At 40.8% G+C, this 26,486-nt stretch overlaps 2 protein-coding genes and 1 non-coding gene across 3 annotated transcripts in view; 1 reads left to right on the forward strand and 2 right to left on the reverse strand.

The window, feature by feature from the left end:
- The first annotated feature begins 6,529 nt into the window (after positions 1–6,529).
- On the forward strand, positions 6,530–7,623 carry her3 (hairy-related 3). The gene is made up of 4 exons (XM_041946783.1): positions 6,530–6,583; positions 6,695–6,790; positions 6,947–7,028; positions 7,178–7,623. The coding sequence occupies exons 1-4, from the start codon at positions 6,530–6,532 to the stop codon at positions 7,621–7,623; spliced, it is 678 nt and encodes a 225-aa protein (XP_041802717.1).
- A 2,389-nt stretch (positions 7,624–10,012) lies between these two features.
- On the reverse strand, positions 10,013–10,084 carry trnam-cau. Its single transcript has one exon. It is a non-coding gene; the product is annotated as a tRNA-Met (tRNA).
- Positions 10,085–10,833: 749 nt separating this feature from the next.
- The window catches only part of LOC121612889 (probable G-protein coupled receptor 153), a 34,001-nt gene continuing 18,348 nt past the window's right edge, over positions 10,834–26,486 (reverse strand). Inside the window, exons 3-6 of the mRNA XM_041946052.1 lie at positions 25,399–25,828; positions 19,589–19,778; positions 16,249–16,433; positions 10,834–13,953 (exon numbers count right to left, since the gene is read on the reverse strand). Coding sequence (XP_041801986.1) covers positions 13,102–13,953; positions 16,249–16,433; positions 19,589–19,778; positions 25,399–25,828 — 1,657 coding nt within the window. The 3' untranslated portion in view covers positions 10,834–13,101. The remainder of the gene's footprint in view (positions 13,954–16,248; positions 16,434–19,588; positions 19,779–25,398; positions 25,829–26,486) is intronic.

Here is a 26,486-nt window from a genome sequence, read left to right on the forward strand (position 1 = left end):
CAGCTTCCTCTGAATGTGTTTCTACAGACAGAAATGATGATGTGCCTCAGGCCTTCTGAATGTTTGCAATTCAATGCTTGTAATTTGGCTTTTTACATTAAATAGTACTACATGTTTATCTCATTAACTAATGAGGAATGTGTTGACAAAAATAATCTTGAAATAAGTACTGTATAATATATATTCAATAAAAGAAAAACATGAAATGCAATGTGTGTTATCTGTTCAACTGTTTTCTGAAGTTGCTGTAACACCAGTGCCGCCACATGATGGCATTATTTCACAGTCGCACTGTCTACAGGCTCACAGCTCCACCATGTACTTGTATGACTTAATTCTCCTGTCAGTATTCTCCCCTTCATCATATTCTCAATGAGGACGTTGCCTTATGAGACTGCTTGAAACACTTGAAACAGGATGACGTGAATAAAGCTTTGAAAGGAAAATAAGTCCTCACAACACAGTGAACTTTTGCATTGAGGTTAAAGTCATCTGTGGGTGTTTTGCCTCTAATTCCACTGTTTGAATAGATGGATTAGACTAAATGTTTGTTGTAAATGAAAAAAAAATCACTGTGGTCACTACTAGGTGACTATGCTGGATGTGACAGGTAAAATTTGGTATAAACATCTTAATTCTAAAAAAGTTTACAGTTCAGTGCAGTGCAATCTCTGGAGCAGGCTGCCTCAGGGGGAATAAGATAAAACTTTATTTATCCCCAGCCGGGGAAAATTTGGGCATTACAGCAGCATGTGATAGCAGTGGGAAGAAAAATAGCAGCAGAGATAGAGAGCATTAAAAAAAATACAAAATACAAAATAAAAAGTAGACTATATATATGTGTGTACATATTATACAAGCAAAATGAAATTTGACTAATAAAAGGAAAAAATAAATTACAAAAATAAGTAAAAAGTATGTATTACCCCAGCTGTGCTGCCCTCAGATTAAAAATAATAATAGACGATTGCAAATCAAATTACGAATCAAACCACTAACCCTATTTGTCCACCTGAGCAAACCACTTCCCCTGCTCCCTGCCCAACATTCACATATAACACTTCTGTTCAGCCTTACACTTCATACTCACTCACACAGTGACACAATACTACCTTACTATAACCCTACTGCCAAACATGATACTGATTAGACAGCAGTGTTTCATTTAGTGGCATTAATACCTCCAACAGTGAAATGGGAAAGTCAGTATGTGTGCATGCAGGTGATAATATGATGACTCCTCTATTGATTATTTGGTCATAGATCCGATTAAAACACGTTTTAGCTCAAATAAGTGTGTCAGGGGTTTCTTTTTGCTATGGGGATGCAACCAACACTAATTCTTACCAGGTTCTGCTTTTATTCCCTGTGAGATGCTTCTGGGTGCATTGACAGGTTTACATTGCGCTGACAGCGCGCCACGGAGGCAAAATGAGTGATGCGTCATCAACGCTGACGGTCGACCATCTTCTGTCTCCATTTGAAAGTCTAAGTTTCACGCCGTGACGCTCAGTAAGGCTTGGGTACCCCACAAGGTGAAACGGAAAGAGCTTTGCCGCAGGGGGTCTGTGACAATTCCAGAGGGTAAATTGCCATTTTGTTGTGGCTATTCAGTTTCCTGGCGAGGAGAAGGGGAGGATGGACCGTGAAACTAGGAACGAATCGGCAAATAGTGCCACTTAGCATGGCATATGGCACGTTTGGAGAGCAGAACGCTGACACCAACAAATTGACGATTTCATACCAATTTCAGAGTTGCATTTGCCACACACGTTGTCACGCAGAATATCAGCGTATTCATCCACTTGTTCTAACTTCAAGACGTGCGCATCCCGCTATGGGATGATTATAATAACTCTAGGCTATCAAAGTTACAGGGTGATGAACAGTCTAAGCTTTAAATTATTCTCAATATTTAAAACGATGAGTAGCTGCTAGAAAGTGATGCCTTAATTTGTTTTTCATTTTATCTTTTTTTTAAGAATTTGTAATTCGAAAAAGTCGAGGGACGCAGAATTTCTGCTGAGGAGACACATATTTCTGTTTGACAAAATATGGAGCGAGGAGAATTGGAGGAACGCCCCGTGGCTTTTCAGTTGTACCTTTCAATTTTCCACTTTGCTCAGATAAAGGGAAAACCCTGGGAAAAACTTGGCCAGCAACTGGTCCTTCTCTTTGCGCCCAAAGCAAAAACAAAACGCACTTTAAGTGGAGGCCATTTGCGTTTGGTCGCCATATGGGATTTGCCTTAAAAATGGTCTTTTTGAATCAATAGACTGCAGGTCTCTCGCTGGTCAGGGGTGCTGGTGTTGACAGACCTGACCTCCTATTTCACTTAACTTGAAACAGCCTCCATTAGTCCGATTTTAATGATCGGTAATTACGTTTAAAATCATGCGCAATTTATTTGAAAGACCACTGAACGTGTTGTTCTTGTCCTTGAGATAGTCGGTGTGATTATTAACAGAGAGAATAGGCAATGACCAAATAAATTCATGTTTGAGTGGATTTGAATATCTTCACACGTACTCACTGTCAATACAGTCGAGCCTCTTTCATCAATGACAATTAGTTGGAGTTAATTTTTAGTCCATGTGCTATTGTTCAAAACCATCTGTGGGTTTAATCTACAGAGGCTGGCGTTGTGCGTAAAGTGATGGATCTCATCAATAGGACTATATCAGTACTGCATAGTCATAAATCCACCAAACCGAAATTAAAATGCCGTGAGGTGGACTACGTTTAGACAAGATAACTAACTCCTATTCCATGATTAAATATTGAAATGTTGATATTCCTAACAAGCAATTAGGAAGATGACAGTGTCAATCCAGGAGGAGTCAACAACGAGGTAATATGGCAACACAGAGAAAGGGCAAACATAATTTCATCCAAGGTTTGTTTTTGATACGCTTTTAATCTTAAATCAAACGCTCCGTGGTAACTGTTGTTTTACGCACGGCTAAATACAGTGCGCCAAAGCCTGCTTGGTTATTCTCATTCAAATCTTGCTCAAGTGGTTCAGAGTAAATGGCAGATGTTTTGCAATTCAAGGCGCATCAATACCCATGCGCTTTAGTGCTTAACAATGGCGCCCCCCTTTTGTTAGGCACTTGTGTCTTTCAGTTCAGAGCTCGACAAAGGCTTCATCCTCCAGCGAGTTATAAAGTTACTTTCCAGTCAGTTCATTTCGGCCCTTGAGAAAACCTTAAGCGATGTTAATGTGCACCTCTGGTCTTTTCATGCGGTCACCCCGGAACACACAGGCAAACAGCAGCCATTGTGTCCCCAAACCAAAGTAAGAAGTCTTTAAATAACCCGAGGACCAGTCTATAGAAATTCATGATGCGATTTCTATTTGATGTTTGATCAGGCCTTCGTCAGCACGTCCGTCGCGTGGCTTTTCACAAAATCCTATCTATATTTCGAATATTTTTCCAGTGCACCTGTCCATGTACCTGCTCTTTTACTGTGAACTTGTTACTCACAATGAGCGTTTTGGTCACACCAGTGCTGCCTCAGGTCCATCTAAATGGAAGGCGGTACATCGATTTGCTCCGCTCACGGTGCGCCAAATTATGGGCCTGTGTTTGCATATTTTAAGGGCGTTCTGCTCTGGCATCCAGACATGGGCCTATTAATGGCTTAGGGTTAGAATTTACAACATATACGGACGAAATTCATTAAAACATTTATTATATTTAAATTATGTTTCTGAAAAATGACCTGCAGCCTACAACTTGCACCCATTTAATTATTATCTGATATTTAAATAGAGGTGATGTCACCGGTATGTGTAACGTAATGTAGGATATAAATTTACAGCCAGCGTGATAAGATCACAATAATATAAATTTGCATGTTGCTAAAACATAGTAGCCTATTCTTTGTTGTCTATTGTTATTTGTATTTATAATCTGCATAGTTCTTCCTCAGAAGTAGCCTAAACGGAAGATGTGGCCTAGATAACCTATTATACCATTTGAGTATAAGCCAAACCATTGGCTTGCAAATGTATCAGTTTCCCTCTAAGAAGAAAATAGTTTATTGCAGTAATTGCATAATTGCTTCACTAATTGTTGTTAACAAGTTCCCCAATAGTCCAATTATTACAGCGGCATTGTAAGGTCCCCGCCGACAGGCATCCATGACAAAGGTTCGATTGGGTTAATGAATGACCTGAGGCTGAAAAGTGAAAGTGGAGCGAGAGCCCGAGGCCTTTTATAAACATACACTTAACTTGTCATTTAATGGCACTTGCATTATTATGTCCACTTGGGACACAAGTTTCTCGTTGCGCTATTCTTATGGATAGATGATGACATAATGACGTTTGTGAGGTGTTACTGGAGGGAAACAGTTTTAAAGCCTGGCTGCATTCCCTCACAGCAGACCAGCAGTTATTTTTATTGAACCACCAACCCCTCCCTTTCATTTGGTAAATATCCGGGCACGTTTTTGACCTCAGAGTGCAAACACTAATTGAAATTATACCGAATAATCAGCGGTGAAATCTCTACTCTGTGGCACAGAATGACAACACGGGCGACTGTTGTGATGCCACGACTCCATGCTGAAATCAACGCTCCACGGTCTTGTGTTAAAACCAGGCGTGAAAAGCGGATAATGTGGCGTCCAGAGCGGACAAAAGACACCAGATAGCTCACATAGGCCTACAACAGAGCACCTCGGCCAAATTTCATACCAATTAAATGCTTTAGTGTATAGAACCACCAATTGTGGCCCGCAAGTTTTCGGTACATTTTACGCAGTTAATGTCTTGTGGCACAAGCCTGACATGCCTGTGCTTCTAATAGTCTATTTGAATTATGCAGCTTCGACGTGAAACTGTCATTTAGATGGGCTGAGCCAATTAATCAAGCCTGAACACAGCTGGAAAAATGCTCCGATTTCAGAACGTATGCAATTTAATTAACGAAATTATCATAGTAATTGGCAAAAAGAAAATGCAGTGTGAGCTGCAGCATTAAAAATCGACTCGCATCTTGGTGGCAATCAAACCTATCCAATGGAAATCCTCTCATAAAACTATATGTAGCGACTTTGGTTCACTTTGGAAGTGGAGGGAATCTTTTGATGCCTTCAGGTTTGTGGTCACAAAGCAGACGAAAAGAAAAGATCAATGGCGCACTGCCATAAACTGGCCTCTTTTCATGCGCGCTCTCCCCAGCCTGAATACCAAACGCCCCTCCTTTCCCCGGACCCTCAGTCATTTTAACGCACACATTGTGTACCGACTTGGACAATTTAAGTTTTCTAACGTTGTCGCGTGTCTTTCGAAACGCACCTTCTAACCCAACTTTCCTCCTTTAGTTCTGAAATTACTCAAGCAACCTTAAATAACACATTTACAGAGTTAATTGGATGTAATGAACACCTTTACCAAACAAGGCAGCGCTAGTGGTGTGTGGGTGGGTGTTTACCCGCATTTAGTATTTTCAGACGGTCTGTGTGTGAGCGCATGATGCGCAGCGGGCTGCAGTGAGCCTATAGTCAACACATTGTTTCAGCTGGTATGACTTTCCCAAGCCTTCGCCCCTTTCAGGGAGCAGTGTGGAAAATCGGGAGGCGAGAGACCGAGGACAAGGGGCGGCCCGCGATTCTCCTCGGTGCCTCAACGCGCCTGGTATGAAGACAAAAAACTGGCGACGCACAACAGCCAAAGTTAATCCTAAAGTGTTCATTTTTCAAAAGCTCGTAGGCTTTTCGTGCTTCCATGCGCGGTGTTCGGTGTCTATAAACATAGCTGCACCTCTAACCTCAAAGAAAGCAGTTTGCAGGTGTAACTCTTTTACTGTAAGTGGCCACCAGAAAATCGAAATGTTGTGGGGACACGCAGGGAATTACCACGGTGCTGCCTTCGACCTGGTGGCGTGAAACTCACACATAAAAGATTCAATGCAGGAGTCAATAGCGCTCACACCATGTTCCCCAAGCAGAACCATTAAGATTACCCTTTATGTTTATGATTTTTACGCTTCTGGTTAGGTTCTTTCTTTTTTCTTTTTTTTTTTGCCCCACACGTTGTTTCTTGGGAATTTGTACTTAATATACCCATCCTGCCGTAGGCCATGTACTGGACTGGTCTGTGTATGTTTTGTGATTTAAACCGATTTTAAATAGGCTAATCTAGATAGATTGATAGATGGAGATGGATTAATCTCGAAGTCTACAGAGCCTGTATTTGTTAACATGCTGTTGTTAGATGCTTAAAATTAACTGAACACATTCAAACACCAAACTTCCAGATGACGTGGGTTTAGCCATTTTTAAATAGATTTACGAACATCATACAATTATTCATTTTTCTATATTGCGTCTAAGCCTTTTGCTGGTTTTGGCTGTCAAATGACGGCAGTTTTGCTCATTTGAGCGCATGAGACAGGCGGGACTGTTTGCATTGAGATGTTAAGTGGGTGTCTCTATATAAATCCACTCAGGGTCAACCCCTTCATTCGTGCGCCAGAGAGGGTTAGAGATTAACTTCAAGGAAACCTGAAAAAACAGAATGGTGGCTAAGACAGACTGCGCAGAAAAGTCCAAACCCATCGCTGGAAACAAGGTGTGTGGAATAACTTCAACAGGAACTGGATTTAACTGTCGAAAATTAAATACCAGAAAATTACTGAACTGTGTTATGTGCAATGTTAATTATGCCCGCTTTCTTTTACAGGTGTCCAAACCGCTCATGGAAAAGAAACGAAGAGCTCGCATAAACAAGTGTTTGGACCAGTTAAAATCCCTGCTGGAGAGCTACTACAGCACCAGCGTGAGTATCTTTAACTTCAGAGTTCAGTCACTGTAGCTTTAGAATTTAGTGCACAATTCAGTGTTTATATCTGACCAGAGGTACTGCAATGGATGCTTAAGTAATGCTGATGGTTATTTTAATAAAGTGTCTAAACGATCTCATTTCTTTACTCAGATTCGAAAGCGCAAACTGGAGAAGGCAGACATCTTGGAGCTCACTGTGAAACATCTAAGGAACCTCCAAAAGATCCAGAGCTGTGAGTTATAACCTCTTACAATAGGCCAAGCCATCACGCATTCAAATACTCTTATTGGCTTATTTAAAATGATTTTATGGAGTCTTCGACCTCCGCACAACACAGATTCTGTGTGTTTCTCACCTTAAGATGTCTCTCACCGCTTTCAGTCGCTGCCGCTGCTTCCGAGTTCCCCGATTACCAAACTGGCTTTCGCAGCTGCCTGGCAAACGTCGACCAGTATTTGCTGATGGCAGACAACTTGAACGGGAGCGACCGCTGGATGTTATCGCAGCTTTCCAGTAAACTGTGCCGCTCCCGGGCACGGGGGGCAGTCTTCAGCACCATGGACAGCGGCCTGGGCCAAGCTGAGACACGGGACGAGGCGCCGAGACTTCTTCCATCTGCAGCCGGACCTGAGGAGAGAAAAACGGCCAAATCTAAAGCCGAGACACCGGACAGCACAAGCATGCCTCCTTCATTACGGAGCGAAGGAAACAAACAGATGACCGCCACACGACACACTCAGAACAGCTCCGGCCACAAGAAGCTTCACTCCGTCAGTCACAGGAATGAAGGCGCAAACGCTCAGCGCAACGTGTGGCGGCCTTGGTAGAGCTGATGTAAAGATGTAGATATCATAGCTTGAATGAATGTTTATGATTGCACTGTATAGATTTCCACAATATGTTATATGTCAAACTGTTTATTTTCTTAATAAAATTGCCGGAACAAAGAAAGCGTTGTCCCGTTTCTTGCAGTGGGAATAGATCTTGTAGGGTCGTATAGTACATGTGGTAGATTTACACCAAGCAATGATTGATCTGTAGACACGAATCTCGATTTTCGGACGTCATATTGGTGGAAAGGAGATTATTGTTGGCTTCCTGAAATAAAAGCTAAATTGATTTGGTGCTGAATCTGTCAGACTCAACGAGTCTCAAACGAGTGCATTTTTGTTATTTTGTACGACCAAAGCAGGCGTGTGGCCACACAATTCGTATCTTACATTCATCAAATTGCGCTCTGCATTTGATGAATTCATTAAATGAACGTATAATTTTGTGGAGTTGACGTATGGAGATGAAAAAAGACCCAGGAGAGCGGGGGTTGGCTGTCATTCCCTCCATTCTCCTCTGGTTTCACGCGTAAGTACCGCGACAGTAGCGGGCAAATCAGACCCTTGTCGGACAGCATGACAATTTTCTGCTATGTAGGCGACTAATTACACGCAGCGCGGCATCCTCTGGACCTGGAGACGGCGAGAAGCTGTAGGTTATGAGCTGAGAAAAGGAAAATTGCGAGTTTAACTGTTGCCAGCTAGACTGAAACGTTACCTGGAACAGCTCCACACCGAGAGGCCCGCCTAACACACTCGTGTCGGAAGTAACCTCATTTATAATCCCTTAGGCTGCTGATTAGGCTGCTCCCTTCAGTGCAAGATCAAATTCATAAAATTTACATATAGTCTTCATTAATCCTTCCTATGCATGTCGGGCAAGCAAAAAGCTTTAATAAGATAAGATAATAATCCAAGAAATAGCAAGGTATTCTGAAATGAAATGACAACTTGGAGTGTAAAGGACAACTTTTTGGATAAACTATAACTGACTTTTCGTATAGTATAATAGGCTGGTAGTCGTATTTAAGTCCACTGGAGTTGTATGTCTTATTTTTTGTAGACTGAATACTGTATAACATGCAGTGCCCGTCAACTTTTTGCTACTCTACAATTATATACTATGTAGGCCATATGCCCTGTCTGTCTATCATTCAGCTCTTTTAGAGTGCCCTATAGTTTTCTTCCGCTGCTTTGGCAGGACTGTCATAAAGTGTCTGTAAGGAGCAGCGCTGGAAAGGATGGCACCTCGCAGCGAGGAGAATCGCTGAAACGCCCACAGCTCTTTCAGATGGAACCGGCTGAAAAGACACTGCTGCCCCGTGGAAGAGGGGTGCTCCTGTGCAATCAAGACAAACAACTACACACTGCCTGGTTCACGTTTTTTTTTCTTTACCCTCAAAATAACAACTCACAGCTCCAAACCCCTCTATATGGCCAGTATTTGTTATTCCAGCTTTTTGTTGGGTCTGATCTTCGTAATACTCCCTTCCCACAAAGTCAAAGCTACTCCTCCGATGAGACCAACAGAGGCCCCTAGCACAAGAAGTTTGTTTAATATAAGAAAGGGAATGCCACATGACTTCAACACTGAATGGCCTTCAACTTTTTCAAAGAACTTCTATGAACTCTTCGCAGCATTGTTTAAGTAACCTAGTTCGGGTTGCCACAATAATAGCGACGCATATTAGAGCTGAGAACCGAAGGGAGGGAGAGAATAAGTTATTAGCATTAGACTGGGCCCAGTCGAGCGCTCTTAAGAGAGCAGACGTGGATGAAGTGCGCTGCAAATCCCTCCGTTCCCTGCTCATTTCACTGCTAAATATGTCTTCGCTCAAGACAGATTCACCACAACTGCTGAACATTTTCTGGCGCAGTGGCACACAGCTGATGACTTGTGCAACTTAAACATACAGCATGCGACTCACCCAAAGACTCACAATAAAGCTGGGACCTTAAACAATAGGGTTGGCTTTGGTTCCAAGCTTTTCAAGACCTACAGCAGACACCGTGGAATTACCTTTTGGCACGTAAGAGCCGTGTCCATGCTCACTGATGCGGGCAACACGCAGCTCCGAGCTCTCCACGAAGCTCTAACCACCGGCTGGAATGCAGAATCAGGTGATTAGGAACACCTGTATCACAATACAACACGACAGTGCTCTTATTTTAAACATGACAAAACTTATTTTTACGCAAACACATTTTGAGTTTTGCGTGTAAGTTGCCGGACTGCCACGCAATTGCGAAGTTGTTCTCATTAAACAGATGGCTACACCTTTCAGTAATTAACTCCAGCAGCATTCATTAAAGTATATTTCCTAAGACACGGCACGATAATACAGAAAATAGATTAGCTTAAGAGTGTGGAAGAAAAGGTTTGACCTAGCAGAGGATGGTTTCGATCCATCGACCTCTGGGTTATGGGCCCAGCACGCTTCCGCTGCGCCACTCTGCTGACGCAAACATGGGGAGAGCAGCGTCACTATATGTCATCATAAACACAACATTATACACATGGATGCATGTCTACGGTTGCTTCGTGTTCATAACCGAGTAAAATAAGTAAAAATAATTTTAAGAGACCTTTGTTGTGGGAGGAGGGGAAACCCATTGAAACGAAGCTAACGGCTAACTAGCTACACTAACGTTAGCTGTTATGTAACTTATGTTAAACTAACTAGAACACCGTGGTTTCGACTGCAGGCAGTTTTTGCTGGTTTGTCTTATATTCCAAAACAGTATAGCCTACGCATGACATGTGCTAATAATGCTAGCGAAGACAAAATGTTTAGCCTGTTAAGACTATATATCTGTCTGTCTAACTTGGTGTTTTATTTTCTTCACGGTTTATCACGCAATCTTTACAATATTTGTTTGTTTAAGGGCAAATGCATATTTGTAGCTCAATAAAACTTTTGTTTCAACCAAATATTTCTATATGTTTCTGTAGATGTGTTTCTTGAAAGCAGGACATTGCCTAAATGAGGGAGGCTGATCAATGTGGAAGACACTAAGCCTTGGTCTTCTGGGGACCTGCTTGGGCTTCACTTTTATGTGGTCACAAGTGGACAAATGTTCTTCCAAACTTCCAAATGGATGCATACTACTGCTCCACAAGAATATAAAGGTAACAAATAAAGAGCATCTTCCGTAAAATTCTAAAAACACACTCTGAAGCATCATCTTGTGAATTTAATCAGTCATATCTTTTTTAACAAAGTCATCATCTTAACAAGAAAATCATAACATTGAACATCATTCATATTGGAGTCATAAATCTTTGAATATGTTACAAAATTATATTTTAATATTGTAAACACAACAAAATGCAAAAATCTATGACATAGCAAAGTTTGACAGGGGAATGTGATGTATGCCTCCAAAGTAAGACACATTTCAGCTAATTTGCCCAGCAGAATAGGCTGCAATGAATGAGAGGAACACTAATACATGAGAATTCAAACTTAACATTTCAATGACCAGATGAGTGAAAACGTATATGCAACTTTATTACTTAGATGGTAATAGCAAAAAAGTTTCACAACTAATAAGGCTGTCAAAGGGGATATTTTCATTTCTTGTCTTTATAGTCTTAATAATTTCTTTGAAAATCTACACCAAATTAGCGCAAATACATTCATGTTAGCAGTTACAGTCTATGAGAGGTCAAAGCCCAAAGTTGGTTCTGCTAATATTTGTCAGTAGAGAATTTTCACTCCTTTTAGTCAACAAATTGTCACATTTGGTAAACATGGTAAGGTCCTAATCAATTTCAGTGTGCTTTGTAAAGTCACCTTTGTTGTTTAGTTCACTCCAGTGTCCATTTTGAGTGAGTGTGCTAAGTGATAGTTTCTAAACATTTTGGGGCATTTAAGGGCATGTCATTGATAATATAGTCTTACTATTTTTGTCCTTGAACTTTTATACTTACACCCACTTTCCAAAAACATAGAAAATGAATGCATCTAAACTTTCATTTTCCAATGGTACCCTCACTGAGGCTCTGGGAATGCTTACATTTACTTAACATTACTTTATAGGCCTCAATAAATCAGTTTTTTTTTTTTTTTTAAATGTCACTTCACAATTAGAAAACCCTCCCAGGATAGGACCATTAGCAGTCTTGATGCATGTTATGAGATTACATATCAAATATAATGTATGCTTTTTGTTAACTTACTTTTTGATAACTTACTATAAGTCATTAATGTTATACTTAATTTCCATTCTATTCACAATGCCCCTAATTTGTACTAACATTTTTGTGGATTTAGGTTCAACACCAGCATTTAAGTTATGCTACATCTAGTCAGCCTGAAGGCTGTGCTTATTCCACTTTTGGACTATTAAACATGTTTTAGAGGTTTCCCCTTTGTTGGATACTTTAAAAAAATATTATTGGTGCTTTAGAATACATTATTGAAACGAATAAGAGCTGCGGTCAGGCTGATATGCTCAGTTATTGAGGATAAAGCACCATTTTCACTTGTATTGGTCAGATGTTGTAAATATCTAATGTGGTGAGCAACTGTTGTGCTTGATGATCTCCAAAGTGAACACAACCAGTGGAATAATAAGAACTGGCAGGAAATTCTGAGCAAAGTTCTCATTAAACAAAATAAAACACCAAAACCATAAATCCAATATCCTTCATATATACATGACATGTCAGTCTTTACAAACTGACTTCACATTTATCATTACGAATTCAGGGGTATTCACGTTATATCTCAATATCTCACACAGTAGCTGTAAAACTATTAGGCATTAAAGAGTTTGGGATTACCACTCTCAGTTTACTTCAACATAAGGTGCGTGGAAAAAAAGCATTTCATGTGTTGTGAATAATAATGTAAATATAAAAGTTGTACATCATAATCAAAATAAAACGAATATGTATAATTTGTCATATACTTAAGTCAATCTCAAGGTAAATGGGCAGTATTCAGGAAAGTTTGGTTTGAAAGCAAACGTGTCCATACAACAAAACACACAGCCATTACAGGCTAAAAGAAATACAATTTAAATTGAAGTTCTTAAGTGCAAAGAAAAAGAAAAAAGAAAGAAACACCACCCTAACTACTACCTCCTCCAATTCTTTGAGCATTTCATAAGAAACAACATCAAACAGCAAAAACAAGGTGTGGGAATGTTCACGCCATTTAAAAACAGTTTACTTGTGCTAGTGCTGGGGGGGGGGGGGGGTATTTTGTGATATGAAAGCTGAATAACATGACCACCCAACCTTTTCACCAGCCTACATACAAAATCAAAGTTAGACTCATTCAGAAATTATGTCCAAAGCCCCCAAGGCCATTAAGCATAACTGATATTGGTGGTATATAAGTGGCACAACCAAAAAGGCCAAATAATCCAGTACATCATTTTCCCATAACCACCAATATTCGAGTGGTTTTCATTATGATAATAACTTCAGTAATAATGTTGATATTAACAAGGGAAAACTCGCTTTTAGGTTGTGGAGCCTACAGAATCAGAGTGAAAGGTGATGTATCCCGAGGACGTTACCGAGGGTGTGCTTACAAAACTGTTTGTGCTTCCTTTACTCTCGGCCTTGCTCAGGTGCTTCTGATGCCCCCAGTCAGCACCAGCTCCAGCACCAGCACCAGCTCCTGCTACACCGCCTGTCCTGGGCCTAGAGTGGCCTGGAGTCTGCTGGCTGCGCCCAGGTGAGCCCACTTCACACTGCTGTCTCCCGTCTCGCAGGCGCTCCCGGCAGCCTTTACCAGAGCCACAAGCCCCGGGGCTCTTCCTTCCAGCAGGTCTGTCTGGTTTGGGGGAGCCCTCGGGCGAGTTGCCCCGACTGCTGCTCCTTTTGTGTTCTGAGAGCCGCCGGAGCGCCTGAGGCTCACGCTCAAAGTCTGTGAGCGGGAAGTGAGGAAGGATGACTGTGTGCTGTTCATACACATTGGGGATAAGTGAGATGGTGGATGTGCGCCGCGGGCTCTTCCTGGGGCTCGGCAGCGGCGTCTCATCTATAAAGTTAATCACCTCGTCGCGGCTGAAACACCGCAGTTCGTCCTCATAGCGCTCCCCGCCGCAGACCACGCGCGGCAGGTGCCTGAGGGAGTGCATGCTGTCCTCAGAGCGTCGCCGCTTGCGGTGCGGGTGATGGTGATGGTGGCTCTCCTCGTGGTAGGAGACCAGGCTGCTCCTGCGCCTCTCGTGGCGCGGCAAGGTGGAGCTGTAGTGGGCACTCACTATCATGTCCTCGGTGGAGCCCCATCGGTGAAGGTATGAGGGGATCCGGTCGCTGGTCCACATGTCGGTTTCGTCGTGGGAGTATCTTCTTGTAGGGGGCACCTGAACGCAACACACAGACCAAACCCTTCAGTCTATCAATAACGTTAATTTTCACTCACCTAGAATTCTACAACAGAATCAGTAAGCATTGTGGCACTGCACATTCAATAAGTAACATGTTATGTAACATTACTATAGTTTTTAATAGACTTAATTATCATCAATTATAACGGATAGAAGATGTAGGATTCTTCAAGGTTATGTGGCTGTCAATGCCACTGTGATAATACCCTGCAGCTTTAGAAATAACACTGATTTGCAGTTGTCCCAATGAACTGCTTTCTGTAAATAGTTGGGCCGATGACACAAAGCTCAGTGAAAACTTATTGACAGTGTGCGCAATCCAGAAAACGGGTTAGTTTCAGAATTCTTGGAATTCTCGGTGCTCTGATTCAGCTGTAATTTTTGTATGAAGTCCTACATGTCGCATATATAAGTAGTTTGTCCAAGATGTGCAATTATAACTGTTTTTTTATTATTAATCCCTCAGACATTTAACATTCTAACATACATCAACAGGGTTATAACTGAACTATTATTCACCTCCATTATTTGGAGATGAAAAGTGCAAAGATTGATAGTTCCCTATAGGGTATACTCACATTCCATTCTGTTCTGACAACTATGCAAGAGAGAGAGGGTTTGTCAAGGTGACGTCAAGAGCCACAAGATTGATATCAGCCTGCCCCCCTGTGGTGGGTTTTAGTAAATGCAGAGAAATGAGACAGCAGACGATACAGTAGCACTGAGTGGAGTGGGTTAAGTGGGAGGGCTCAACAGCAGAGGGCAGCACAAGCATTAGAATGAATTAAGACGCAAGGACAGAGTTGGCAGGATGGAGAGAGAGAGAGAGAAAGAGAGAGAGAGAGAGACAGAGAGACAGAGAGAGAGAGACAGAGACAGAGAGAGAGAGACAGAGAGAGAGCAAGAGCACACCACAAGCCAATAAAGCCTAAGAGGCTTTATTCTGAAATCAAACCACTTGAGAAGTGCCTTAGCAGTTCTCAAATAGAGGTGCTACTTGATAAAGATTTGAGGAGCTTTGTGGATTCATGGTCCAATTGGGCCTTAACCCTTCTAGCAGCAACAGAAATAGTGTGAAGTATCACAGTTCAGCCAGTCTTCCTGTAACTGAAGTCAAAAATGCACCTTATTTGTCTCACCATCACACACATACAGCAATGAATAACAGCTACATGTCACTTTACAATCAAATGAATCTACTGTCATTTGAAGGGGAGTATAAAACACAGAAGCAATGGGTGGAGAAATGGTTTGGTCTCATGAAGTGATAGCTACTGTATACATCTCTGTTTCAAGGCTTCATCAAAAGTCAAATTGAATAGAGATCCAATCGCTGTAGGAGCTTTGGTCTTTGAAATGTCCATTATAATGTTGGACAGCTGCATTATTTTTAAAAAGAAACTTGAGTAATAAGCAAATTATTCAAGTAAATGTAAACAGCTTGGGCTGCATGCTGTATGAGAAAGCTGCAGCCTTTGTTAAGTCGTTTCTGACAAAGATGACACAGTGTTAAGATGCTTTTGGAAAGTCAATATTCTGTGGGTTGAATCAGTTGATTCTGGAGTTACATATCTTCACCACAGTCTTCCAGGCCAAGTCCAGCAAGATTCATCATCACTGCTTTAATCAATAAATTTCAGTAATACTCATCCAATATCCGATTCTGGGCAAGAATTTGGACTTTACAGAGTTAAGTCAGTATTGGAACCAGAACAGATAATAAGGCTTTGTTGAACTGCCCTAGAAGGCTGCATGTTGGAACAAGTTAAGTGTTAATGCAGGCTGAAAAGGAGCATTTCACAGCTCTGCATCTGACAGAGATGGATGTTGGATACAATGGACACAATGCTTTTGGGCAGAACATGAGCAGATGTTTATAGTGCTTTCCTGAAACCTTGAGGGATTCCTGAAATGTACAAGGTAAGTCAGTTACTAAACTCTTACCCTCTTATAAATAAAAAAAAATTGTCAGTTGCATGGCTAGGACATACTAGTCGATAAATGAAACACATCTAATATGTTGATGGGACTGCGGATGGTCATATTTACCAAACATGAGTCAGCAGGAGTATATTTTTGATTCAAGTAAAAAAAGACGAAAAAAATATGTGGCATATCTGGGAGAGATTCACAAAATGATTCCAGAGAATTCAAGCAAGATACTGTCAAGGCCCACAAGGCCATTTCACCATGCACATAAGCAATGAAGTGTCATTTAAAAATAGTTCAACTGATCAAGTAAAAGAAATGAAGAAATCAATGAAAATATACCTGCAAATACTGCATTTTATCTTCCTGTTGTTCCCTCAATGGATACCCTTGCAGAACCCCCCTTTCTAAGGTTGAGAACTCATACTTGGCATTACGGTCTACCGTCACGATTTCAGGCGCCGAGCTATAGTCATATGGTCTGTCATATATTAAGTCGGCATGAATTCCTCCATCTTGGCTGTTTTCTGCAAAGTGCAGAAAAGCACGAGCGTCAGGATTAGAGAGCAACGAACTCAATACACAAGACAGACAGACAGACAGACGAATAGATAAGAGAGACAAGTTCAATTGTTCTCTGATTTGTTGACTTTTCCTACGGGTCTGCTGAGAATTTGAGGTTTAGATAAAAAAATATTTTTCTAAAAAAATGAGCATTAATTCAATTTAAATATATTGGAAGGGGATAAAAAGGTCCCAGATTGGTTCTGAATTCAGAGACCATGCCAGACAGTTGCAATCAGAATCTTTGAAGGCACAGGGCTTAAAATCTGATCAAACAAAATCATATAAACAATGTCAAGTGTTCTTTAGTGCATAAAAACCCATCTACCAAGTCTATTTTCCCAAGTACTGCATTCATGTTCATTAAAGATCAAATAGAGATGGGTGTAAAATGCTGATCTTGAGGAAAATGTTGGCCGAAAAGATGAAAGATGAAAGTAGCTATTTGCACAGGCAGCTTGGCATGCAAGTCAGTAGCTTTGGAAGAACAGGAAACAATCCTTATACATACAACTGTGATGAGTTATACATGGCAAGCCCTCTGGAAAAAAAGCAGAGAACTGGCAGTGTTAATTGTTACACAGAATATGGACTGCCCTGTGTCGTTCTATAGCTCCTGCTGGACAACGAGCAGTTATCAGTGGCACAGGGAGAGGATCAAGAGGTTTGGAGGGTTAGAAACAGGAGAGAAGGGTTCAGATCGGGTTGAGTTTAAACAGTGCCAATAGAAAAAAAAGACAGATGGTTCATACTGTCATCAGTTTGCATGGACTGCGAAGATCTGGTCAACGACTCAGTCCACCAGCCTCTCTATGATTATCATGTGACCTAATTTTGGGACCAAATTTTGTGAAGTGTCTGTGATTCCTTAGTGAAATGTTTGATTTTCAGCCCCCTTGGAACACATTTATATCTCTGTGATGGTGGACGCAAGTCTCGGACCCACTTTCCTTCTCTTTTATCTATTAGTCAGATATTTACTAAGTACATCTTAAATCAGACTACTGCCTTAACATATTCTGGATTTTGCTTTAAATCACTATAATCTGACCAGTAGGCGTGAGCCCACGTCACACAAATAAACAAAAAAAGAAAGAAGGAAAGAAAACAAAAATAAACATATGTGTAAAAACAATTCATTTTATGTCTACTTCAGTTGTTCCCAGAAAAAAAAAAACTTGTATCCCTTTGTGACTTGAGGGAAATATGACCATCATAATGACATGAAAGTGCTTTTCAGCTTTACTGCAATCGTTCCAGTTTCACTCTGGACCCTACCAAATAAATGGGGAACCATTTATTTTATTGTCCTCTCATTCCAGGGAAATCTAGAGGGAGATTGCCCAGTTGAAATGCATTGAAGTGAAAAGAAAAAAGCGCTGCAAGGTAAATATGTCCTTTGTCCTGCAATTTTTTTTCTTTTTTTCTTTTTTTTTTGTAGTGACACCAATCTCATAGCAGGGTAAAGTGAACCATTTTATAAAGCACACACCACGTACAAAACCACAGGAAAATATATTTTTATATCGAACGTTATGTTACACAGACACTTGTCACTTCAGTTTCATCTCCTGACAAAGGTCACATGATAGGTCACATGATAACATTTGACCACTGATTTTAGACCTCAAACACACAACAAAATATAGTGTATAGTGCAATAAGTAATAATGACCATTAGGAAGAAACTAAATCTCGTTGTTTATTTAAGAAACATGTTCAAACAACCACAATGATTGCTGTTGTTAACCACTTCTTAGTCATTTAACCAAATGTTAAGTAAGATATAAATGTAATACATGTAATTTTTGAGGTTTTTATTTAAAATTTAAAAATTTTGTATCATAGATTATTAGTTATTTTTTAGATTTGATGTTGAACCCAGGCCTAAAGATAACCCAGGGTAAAAAGGCGACCATAACAAAGCCAGTTCAGATCAAAGCTTCGGGAGCACAGACTGTTATATTTTTTCAGATCAGTAATTATGTAGCATCACAACTTCTATCAGATATTTCTAGCGCCTTGTTTAATTTGTAGGTTGATTGATCTGACAGGAAATTCAGCAGCTACAGACTGTAGCATCGTGCATCGTTTAATATTTAGAACACTTAGCAAAGAAAGAATGCACTAATCATGGGTCCTCCAGAGTCAAGGAGCAATTGAAACCTGCATCATGAGGTAGAAACCAGGAAATACTATCTGCCTTCAATTTCTAACATCTCTTGCCGGAGCAATTTTGACCTCTCATGTGGAGAGGCCAAACTATATCTATTTTAGTGCATAATGTGCTGTGTTGTAATTGGCTACAGAAATGTAACCATGTCCCTAACATACATTATGTTGCTGAAATCACATCCTGCGATTTGAGAGCAACACTAATACTGCACCTTTCCTCTGCAACATTTAGAAAAGTGCTTTTCTTGTCACAAATCGTTGATCTTAACTGGCTTTTTGGAGGTCTGATGATTTTATCAGGTAACTTTTTCATGTACATTATCATGACCACTGGATTCTTAGCGATAATTCAATAGGAAATTGGTATTGTGAATTACAGCATGTCTCAGTTGCTAATGCACAACTGCAATTCACTTTTGAGGTTTGCAAATCACAGAAGTGACACCAGAATGTACCTCATAACCCAGAAGTGGAGGTCTCTATCAAACATCAGGCTATAAACTACAGTTTCTTTTACCTGATGCTAACCTCTGATGCTAACCTCTGTTCCTTTCCTGCAATATTGCTGCCCTCAGTTTCCCCAGTACAGCCACTCCCTCAGCTAAGAGACAAAACTATTTAGGTTGATATATTATATTTGTCACTGTAATTCCTATGGCAAAAGACAGCCCAGAATACTTCTCAACACTGTGTCCAAACCCTGAACTCAGAGAGTCATGCCTGGTCTTTTACTGTCACTTGGATTTTGTGAAACTCAGGCAAATTATCTGCTTCTCTGCAGAAATATACCAAATTATTTTTGGAGCCCCTGTGCAAATCTGCTGTTACTAGTCCACACTGAGCTGTCTTAGGAAATAGGAATCATCATCCATATTCACATCATCAGGTGAAGAGGAGGGGAAAACGAGGCAGGACAGGAGGGAGATGCCCGACTGTTGCTTACCCTCGTCCACGTCGTCGTTGGACATGATGGCGACACACTTCTCCCACACCATGCGGATGTCAGCGCGATAGCGGTCACAGGCCCAGAGGAACATGGGCAGCAGGATGGACTGAGCAATGGAGCACCACAGCACGCACAACACCATCCAGTTGTAGGAGCGGTCAAACTTCAGACTGGCAAAGCTCACCACCTGGGGAGGGTCAGCAAAAGGTTAGAAAAAACAATCAGCTGTTATACTGTAGTATAGTTAGCTACTGTACTGTATGTTAGCAGTGCAGAATATCTGATAAACTATACAGTTAACCCAAACAATGAACACAATAACTACAGGACATTTCTGTAAAAGCAGCATTTTGAATGAATTCTGAGCTGATTATTTCCTGTGAATATTATTTTTCCGAAATGAGTTTTCATTATAATTTTAGGAACTTTTTAACGAAGTTTCTATCTTAATAATCTAAACTTGAAAAATAGGATTTTCATTTAGTTTTGTTGACAGAAATGAATGAAATTCTATAAAATAAAGGCGGAGTACATTTTATTTTTATAAGGTTTTCTTATATCTCTTAAAATCAAGAAGGCCTCACGACCCCAAATGAAACTTTGGTGACTCCTAGTGGGGGTCTTGACCCCTGCTTGGGAACTAGTGACGTAGAGAACAGGTGGGTGAAAAGGGGAACTGAATGGGCTGCAGACACCAGTGTATCTGGTGTTCCAGGTGTGTATGGGTGTATTTAAATATAATAAATATAATAATAAAACAACACTCAGACAATAATGCATTATAATACAGTGGTGACTTGAGAGGAGATTAGACTTATTCTACAGAATGACCAGGTAGGATCAGTGATTAGGTTAAATAAGCAAAGAGTGAGTGCAGATGGGGACTACCATGTTCCTGGTCCCAACATCAACCAGTTGAACAGCCCCCTCAGTAGTTCAGAGACCAACCCCATCACAGCAAAGTTCTGTACATTCATATAATATTATGGGCGAAACATAACTATCTACTCCAGCTACTGTATGTATGGCATCAAACTCTCCAAAACTTACACATACAAATAAGATGCCCTAATCCTCACGTTTCTGAAGCTCCCATGCTACCGATTATCAAAACAGTGGGCTAATAAGACTGACTTATTGATTAATCAGCTAATCTTTTCAGCCCTTACTTCAAGGGCCAAGTTCAAAGTATGACATGAGATGTATATGTATGTATATTCTCATCAGGACTGAGCTCCTACACTGACTATAACAAAGCCGTCCAATGAATCCTGTGCAGGCTTGTGTTTCCTAACATTGCTCAAAGCTGCATTCAGGACACTCAGTGAATTTCAGATGAAAGTAGTTACATCTAATTATCTTATTCATGCATTTCACCTCACATTCATCCACCGAATTGCCCCTAAGTGTAGGGAGGGGTGACATCGTTTTGGGCATGACCCCTTTTAGCATTAGAGCTAATGTGGGTTCTCTAGCTCAGTGAAGTAAAGGAGTGCATTATCTGATCATTAAAGTTGACAGGTTTAGTGTCTAATCCTCACCTCTAATGCATCGGGACAAGACACTGATCAGATTGATTAACCCAAACTCATTATCTCAGGTGTCACCTCCTCTAGTCACACCCTGAACTCAGAGACCAGGCTCGATGAAGCTATGAAGTCTCAACCTAATATTGATCTTGGTATGTCTTCTGAGCTAATCCAATCTAAAAAGTACCAGGCAAACCAACACAGACAACAAAAACATTATAGGCAAACACAGGCTTTTCTTTCTATCATAACACATCACCTGCTGATTGTAATACACACACAGCCAGAGAGCATAAGAACTGAACAGAGATCAGATCAGAATTAAAACACTCCTTCTGACATCAGAAAAAGTCATAACACAATACAACATAATATGCTTCTGGAAACACTGTTACAGCTAATCTATTTTCCACTGACGGGTATTTTGTTCTTTACAAATCATATAAGCGGTGGCGTTCTTATCAGTGTACCATATGTTTTAAACACTAAATATAAACAGTCCATAAAACTGATAACAGTGTGTTTAGCAAAGTGACATCAAATGACTTGTATGAACTTACTATGAGGCTATTTGCAGAGGTAATGATGTAACTACTACTGTTGCTGGAGTTATATAATGAGTGTTGCTGTTGCATAATTGTAATTTCTTAGACAAACATATGGTTGCCACGGTTTTTGAAAGATGACAAGTTTCACTTGCACATGAAAGTGTTGGGAGTATAACTAGTATATCAACTATATTATATTGTGGTTTTGTTTTTCTAGCATCTATAATGGTTTTCACACACTGGTGATTCTATTATGTATCAGTATTTCTCTGTGAAACATCATACATTTGTTTGTGTGTGACAGCTTTCTATGCATTTAAATAGCTCGTTACATCAGGTCAGACAGACGGCAAACAGACCTTTTGTTGTTTTTGCCACTGCACTGGAAATATGATCTTTCATTAGTGCCATACTACCCTCGCTTTTATTCACACACACACACAGAAACCAAATAGGCTGTTGTTGTAAAAGTGATACACCCCTGTCTTTTCAAATCAACTTCCAGCTTATGGAGCAACAAGAACGCAGTTTCGCCTCTGATCCTAGAATCAAACATCTCAACATAGAGGCGTGAATATTAAATCGTACAAGTCAAAATATGACACACACACTAATTAAGCAGCACAATAATGACAGAAGCCGAATACAAAGAAATGGTGGCATTTCTTCTATTAATGTTCATCCACAGTATGAACAGTGGAGGCTGCTTCCAGGTCTGAAACGAGAGGCAGATGCTGAAGTGCCTTAAACCTGCATTCGTGCTGATGGCAAGCAGCTCCACTGGCTGCCAAGAGCTATGTAAGCCTGTGAGAAAATGACCCTACTTCTTGATTTATTACCTCAGTCAACAGTTTCATGCGTTTAGGGTCTCAATTGCTAGTTTGAGTCTTCTCCAGTCTTCTTCAGTACAGCTTGATGCGTATTTTGTGAATTATTGTCCCATTTAGAGTAAAATAGAGAGTAAAGCAGGGCATGCTTTAGCCGTGGCTACCTTGTGATTGACAAGTTGCTACCACGGCGTGTCCTCTCAGTCAGATCCAATCAGGATAGAGGCGCAGGTCCAGCCTCCTGTCCAAATCTGGTCAATTCTGACTCCGAAAAACAAGATGGTGATGGCCATCTTGCTAAACTCAGGGCTTCAAAACTGTAGTTCGCGAATCAATGGGTGATGTCACGGTGGGGTGACACTTGTTTTATCTCACACTGAAATTTACTAATTCATAAAAAGCATTTACCATTGTTCCGTTTCTTTTTGAACAACAAACAGCAGCTGTGGTGCCTAAAGACCTGTGAGCTCATCAGTGTTGAGTAATTGCTCTTACCAGCAAGGATTTAATAATGGAGGTCATTCAGCCTCTTTATTCACCTCCCTTTTGGTGCAAACTCTATGCTACCATCTCCCCAGAATCTCAGCAAGGTCTCTACGTGTTCTGGAGCTCATTTTAGGCAAACCAATGTGTTTTTACAGTGAGTAGAAGAAATATTTTTGAGGATGACGACATTGGGAACATTAAGAAACACTGAGGTGCCTGGCAAAAGCAAATACATGCAAACCGCAATCAATATGTCCTCTTATTAAAAGAGAGACCATTTCTGAGAAAGCATTTTAGGGAAGGCTCGTTATAGCTCAGCTCTTGGTGGGCAGATATTGCTAAATGGTCTTAGTTAAAGGCGTAATTTAAGATCACTTTAAAAGCCAAGACCTGCAAGTTGTGAGTGTCCCCATTTAAATGTTTTTCTTGGCGAGAATTCACATATCAGGAACAGGAAGAAAGAACATGGCAGCTTCAGGCTTTTAAGAGAATGTGCTACACTTTATGTTAACATGGAATAATGAGAATGACATAATATTGCTTGGGAACTGGATTTCAAGGTGCAGGATATTTAGAATATCATGCACAGCTTTTGTCATTTCGCAACAAAACAGTGAGACATAAAGATATAAGTTACAAGACAAGACAGAAAAAGAATGCATTGGAGGTTTGTGATTGGTTCCCACAATATCAAGATGTGAGGTGTTTCTGCTCAGTCACTGCTTGAAGTGACGCAAACAATGACAATCAAGAGCACTTAGCCCAAGCATGTCTCCAATGATTATGTGGCACAATACTAGTTATCATACTGCGTGCTTTAGATTTCAGCATTAAAGGCTTGTGCGGTTAGTGGTGCTTTGTGCAGAAGGTTCTGTTTGGCTTGCCTCAGGTGTACAACACTTCATTAAAAAAGGTTTGTCTCATGTAAAAATGACTACTAACAGATGGCTTGTACAAATGATTAAAGAACTGAGGCAATGTATTATATATAAACTGACGCTGAGGCACTTTGATGCACATAATATTCTCCCACTTAGAGGGAATACACACCTGCAACCACAGGATTCAAACTGTGGATGGACATGTGGCTTCATCATGAGCAGAGGGTATTTGCTTTAACAGAAAATAAAATTGTCAGAGGAGATTTCCTCAGCGTTGGCTCTACCATGGTGACTTTTAAGATGACAGGGCGGCTGGTTTGGCTGCATCACAAGCAATAAGCCTTGAGCTTTCTACAGGCTCTCAAGTCTGCATTGAAAACCAATGAATTGACTTGTTTAAAAATGGATGAGAACCTGAGGGTGGAATTTGCAAGGCAAATGGCAACACATTGAAAAAGCGTTCGCTCCTTCACTCACAGATAATGACTTGAAGGATCAGTTTCCCTGAGAAGTACAGAGAAGTTACACTCTGTTTTTAAAGACAACAATGGGAAAATGAGCCCAGAGCTGAACTGTCACCTGGACCTGAGACTCTTTCGGAGCTTTTTGGCTGTGTTGGCCAACATATTCCTATTGTTTTTAACATAGAAAGAATTCATCCCTCCACCAATAGACACACTATAGACCATGCACACTTGACCTGACCTACTTACAGCCCCCGATGAGCAGAAACATTTTAGTTCAAGTAAATAATAAAACAGTATGGCGTGGTTACAGGAGCGATTACAGCAGATAAACTCCACTCTCAAACCATTCTTTTCACCTTCATTTTTAATTTTCACCTTGACCAACTCCACTGTTTGTCTCTCCAGTGCCGTCTCAACTGACCTCCCTCGCTTTGAGAAGTCTGAGTGACGAAGAGGTCACGAAAAAGGTTGCCATGAGCCCGACCACGCTCTTATTGTGTCTTGTTTTCGAATACGGCAGCAAGAATTTGCTACACACACATTATCTGAAAAACTACGATGCTGTACATAGAAGTTCTTACTGTGAGCAGCTGTAAGTCATGATTGAAATGCTTCTTTAAGGCTCTAATTGTCTTATTGTTTAAGATATCACCAAAATTGAATTTGTATTATCTGGAACAATTATTTCTGATAACATTCTTTCCATTATTTCATATTTGAATGCATAATCATGCATTAATTTTTTTGCATCAAATTAAACAAGCAAGGAGATATGTTTATACAGATTATATATATGTTTGTGTAAGTAAGTGAACCTTTTCTTTTAATCCTGCAGAAGAGGCGTCTTTGAGGGTTCTGGAAACACCTCCGAACAGACATTCTGAAACGAGGGGCATAATCTGAGGCTACGTGAACCCCAGAAATTTCACAGAACACTTACGAAGGCCTCAAATCATACACAATCAGTCACAACTGATCCAGAAGTCTGCATCTGTGTCTAAAGTTTGACCTGTTAATCCATGGTGATACACAAAAGACTTTGAATTTTTGCTTTAGGCAGTGAACTCACCAGTATCGGGAAGCCAGTCAGGAAGTCGTAGATGAAGACGATACCACTGATCAGGTAGGTGATCTGCAGTGACGTCTTGAGAGGCTCTGATCCATCGATGGACGACCTGCGCTTCCCCTGGGCGTCCTCCACCACTATGGTGGGGACGTTGAACTTGTTCTTGTCGGCATTGTGGCCCGCCTGAATAGAGAAGGTCTGGAAGAGAGCGATGCCGATGCAGATCACGCCCATGGCCACGCTGCCACCGATCAGCAGCAGAAAGCACACGCCAAAGCCCAAGCCGATCTCAGTCACAATGAACCGGCAGTCCGAGGTGTAGAAGCGGTCGATGGTGTCGTGCCAACCCACTGCTGGAAGCGTTGACAGGATGAAGGAGACCATCCAGATGCCCATCACTGTGTGCACCGCCTGCTTCTTGGTGTTACTTAACCTGGAAGCAGAGCCACAGATTTAAGCATGAAGGAAGTTGGACTGCTGTCAGGCTTTCAAGTGAAATGGGCTTTGGCTTTTTTCTCAGCTGTGTGTCTCCTGCAGCTCGTAAGAGTCTTAAACTGGTGGACTCTGATACTGGTGGCTCTGAAGAGTTAATACTGTATATAATGAATGTATGAATGTCAAAACCTTAATCAAACTTCAAAATAGACAAATTAAACCTGTAAAAAAGACAAAAATTGGGAGATGAAGGTGAACCCCTGCTAATAATTACAGTAACATTGAGTGCAAATTCACATCACTCATCTGTGTGTGAACTCAGTGTGTTGCATTAAACAATACAAAAAAAGGCACTAATGAGACATCCGACAGTACAATTATATTTCACGAGGAGAAGACTGATGGTGAAGTAATAGGCCTGACTGAGAAAGTCAGTGGAAAGAACCTGTGTAAGACTACATCATGCCTAAACGATGGCAAAATGCTGTACCTGTAAATACCACAAAATGGCAGATCTGCACCTGGGACATAGAAGCTGAAAAAAGCATCTCACACAGTCATCACTTTGATAAACTGGAGTTGAATGGAGGGAAATCAATGCTTTGCTGATGGTGAAAGATTGCTTTTCACATCCCTCGGTCTGTTTGTCATCTAGG

This window comes from Chelmon rostratus, chromosome 10, assembly GCF_017976325.1.
Source record: "Chelmon rostratus isolate fCheRos1 chromosome 10, fCheRos1.pri, whole genome shotgun sequence".
Taxonomy (NCBI): domain Eukaryota; kingdom Metazoa; phylum Chordata; class Actinopteri; order Chaetodontiformes; family Chaetodontidae; genus Chelmon; species Chelmon rostratus.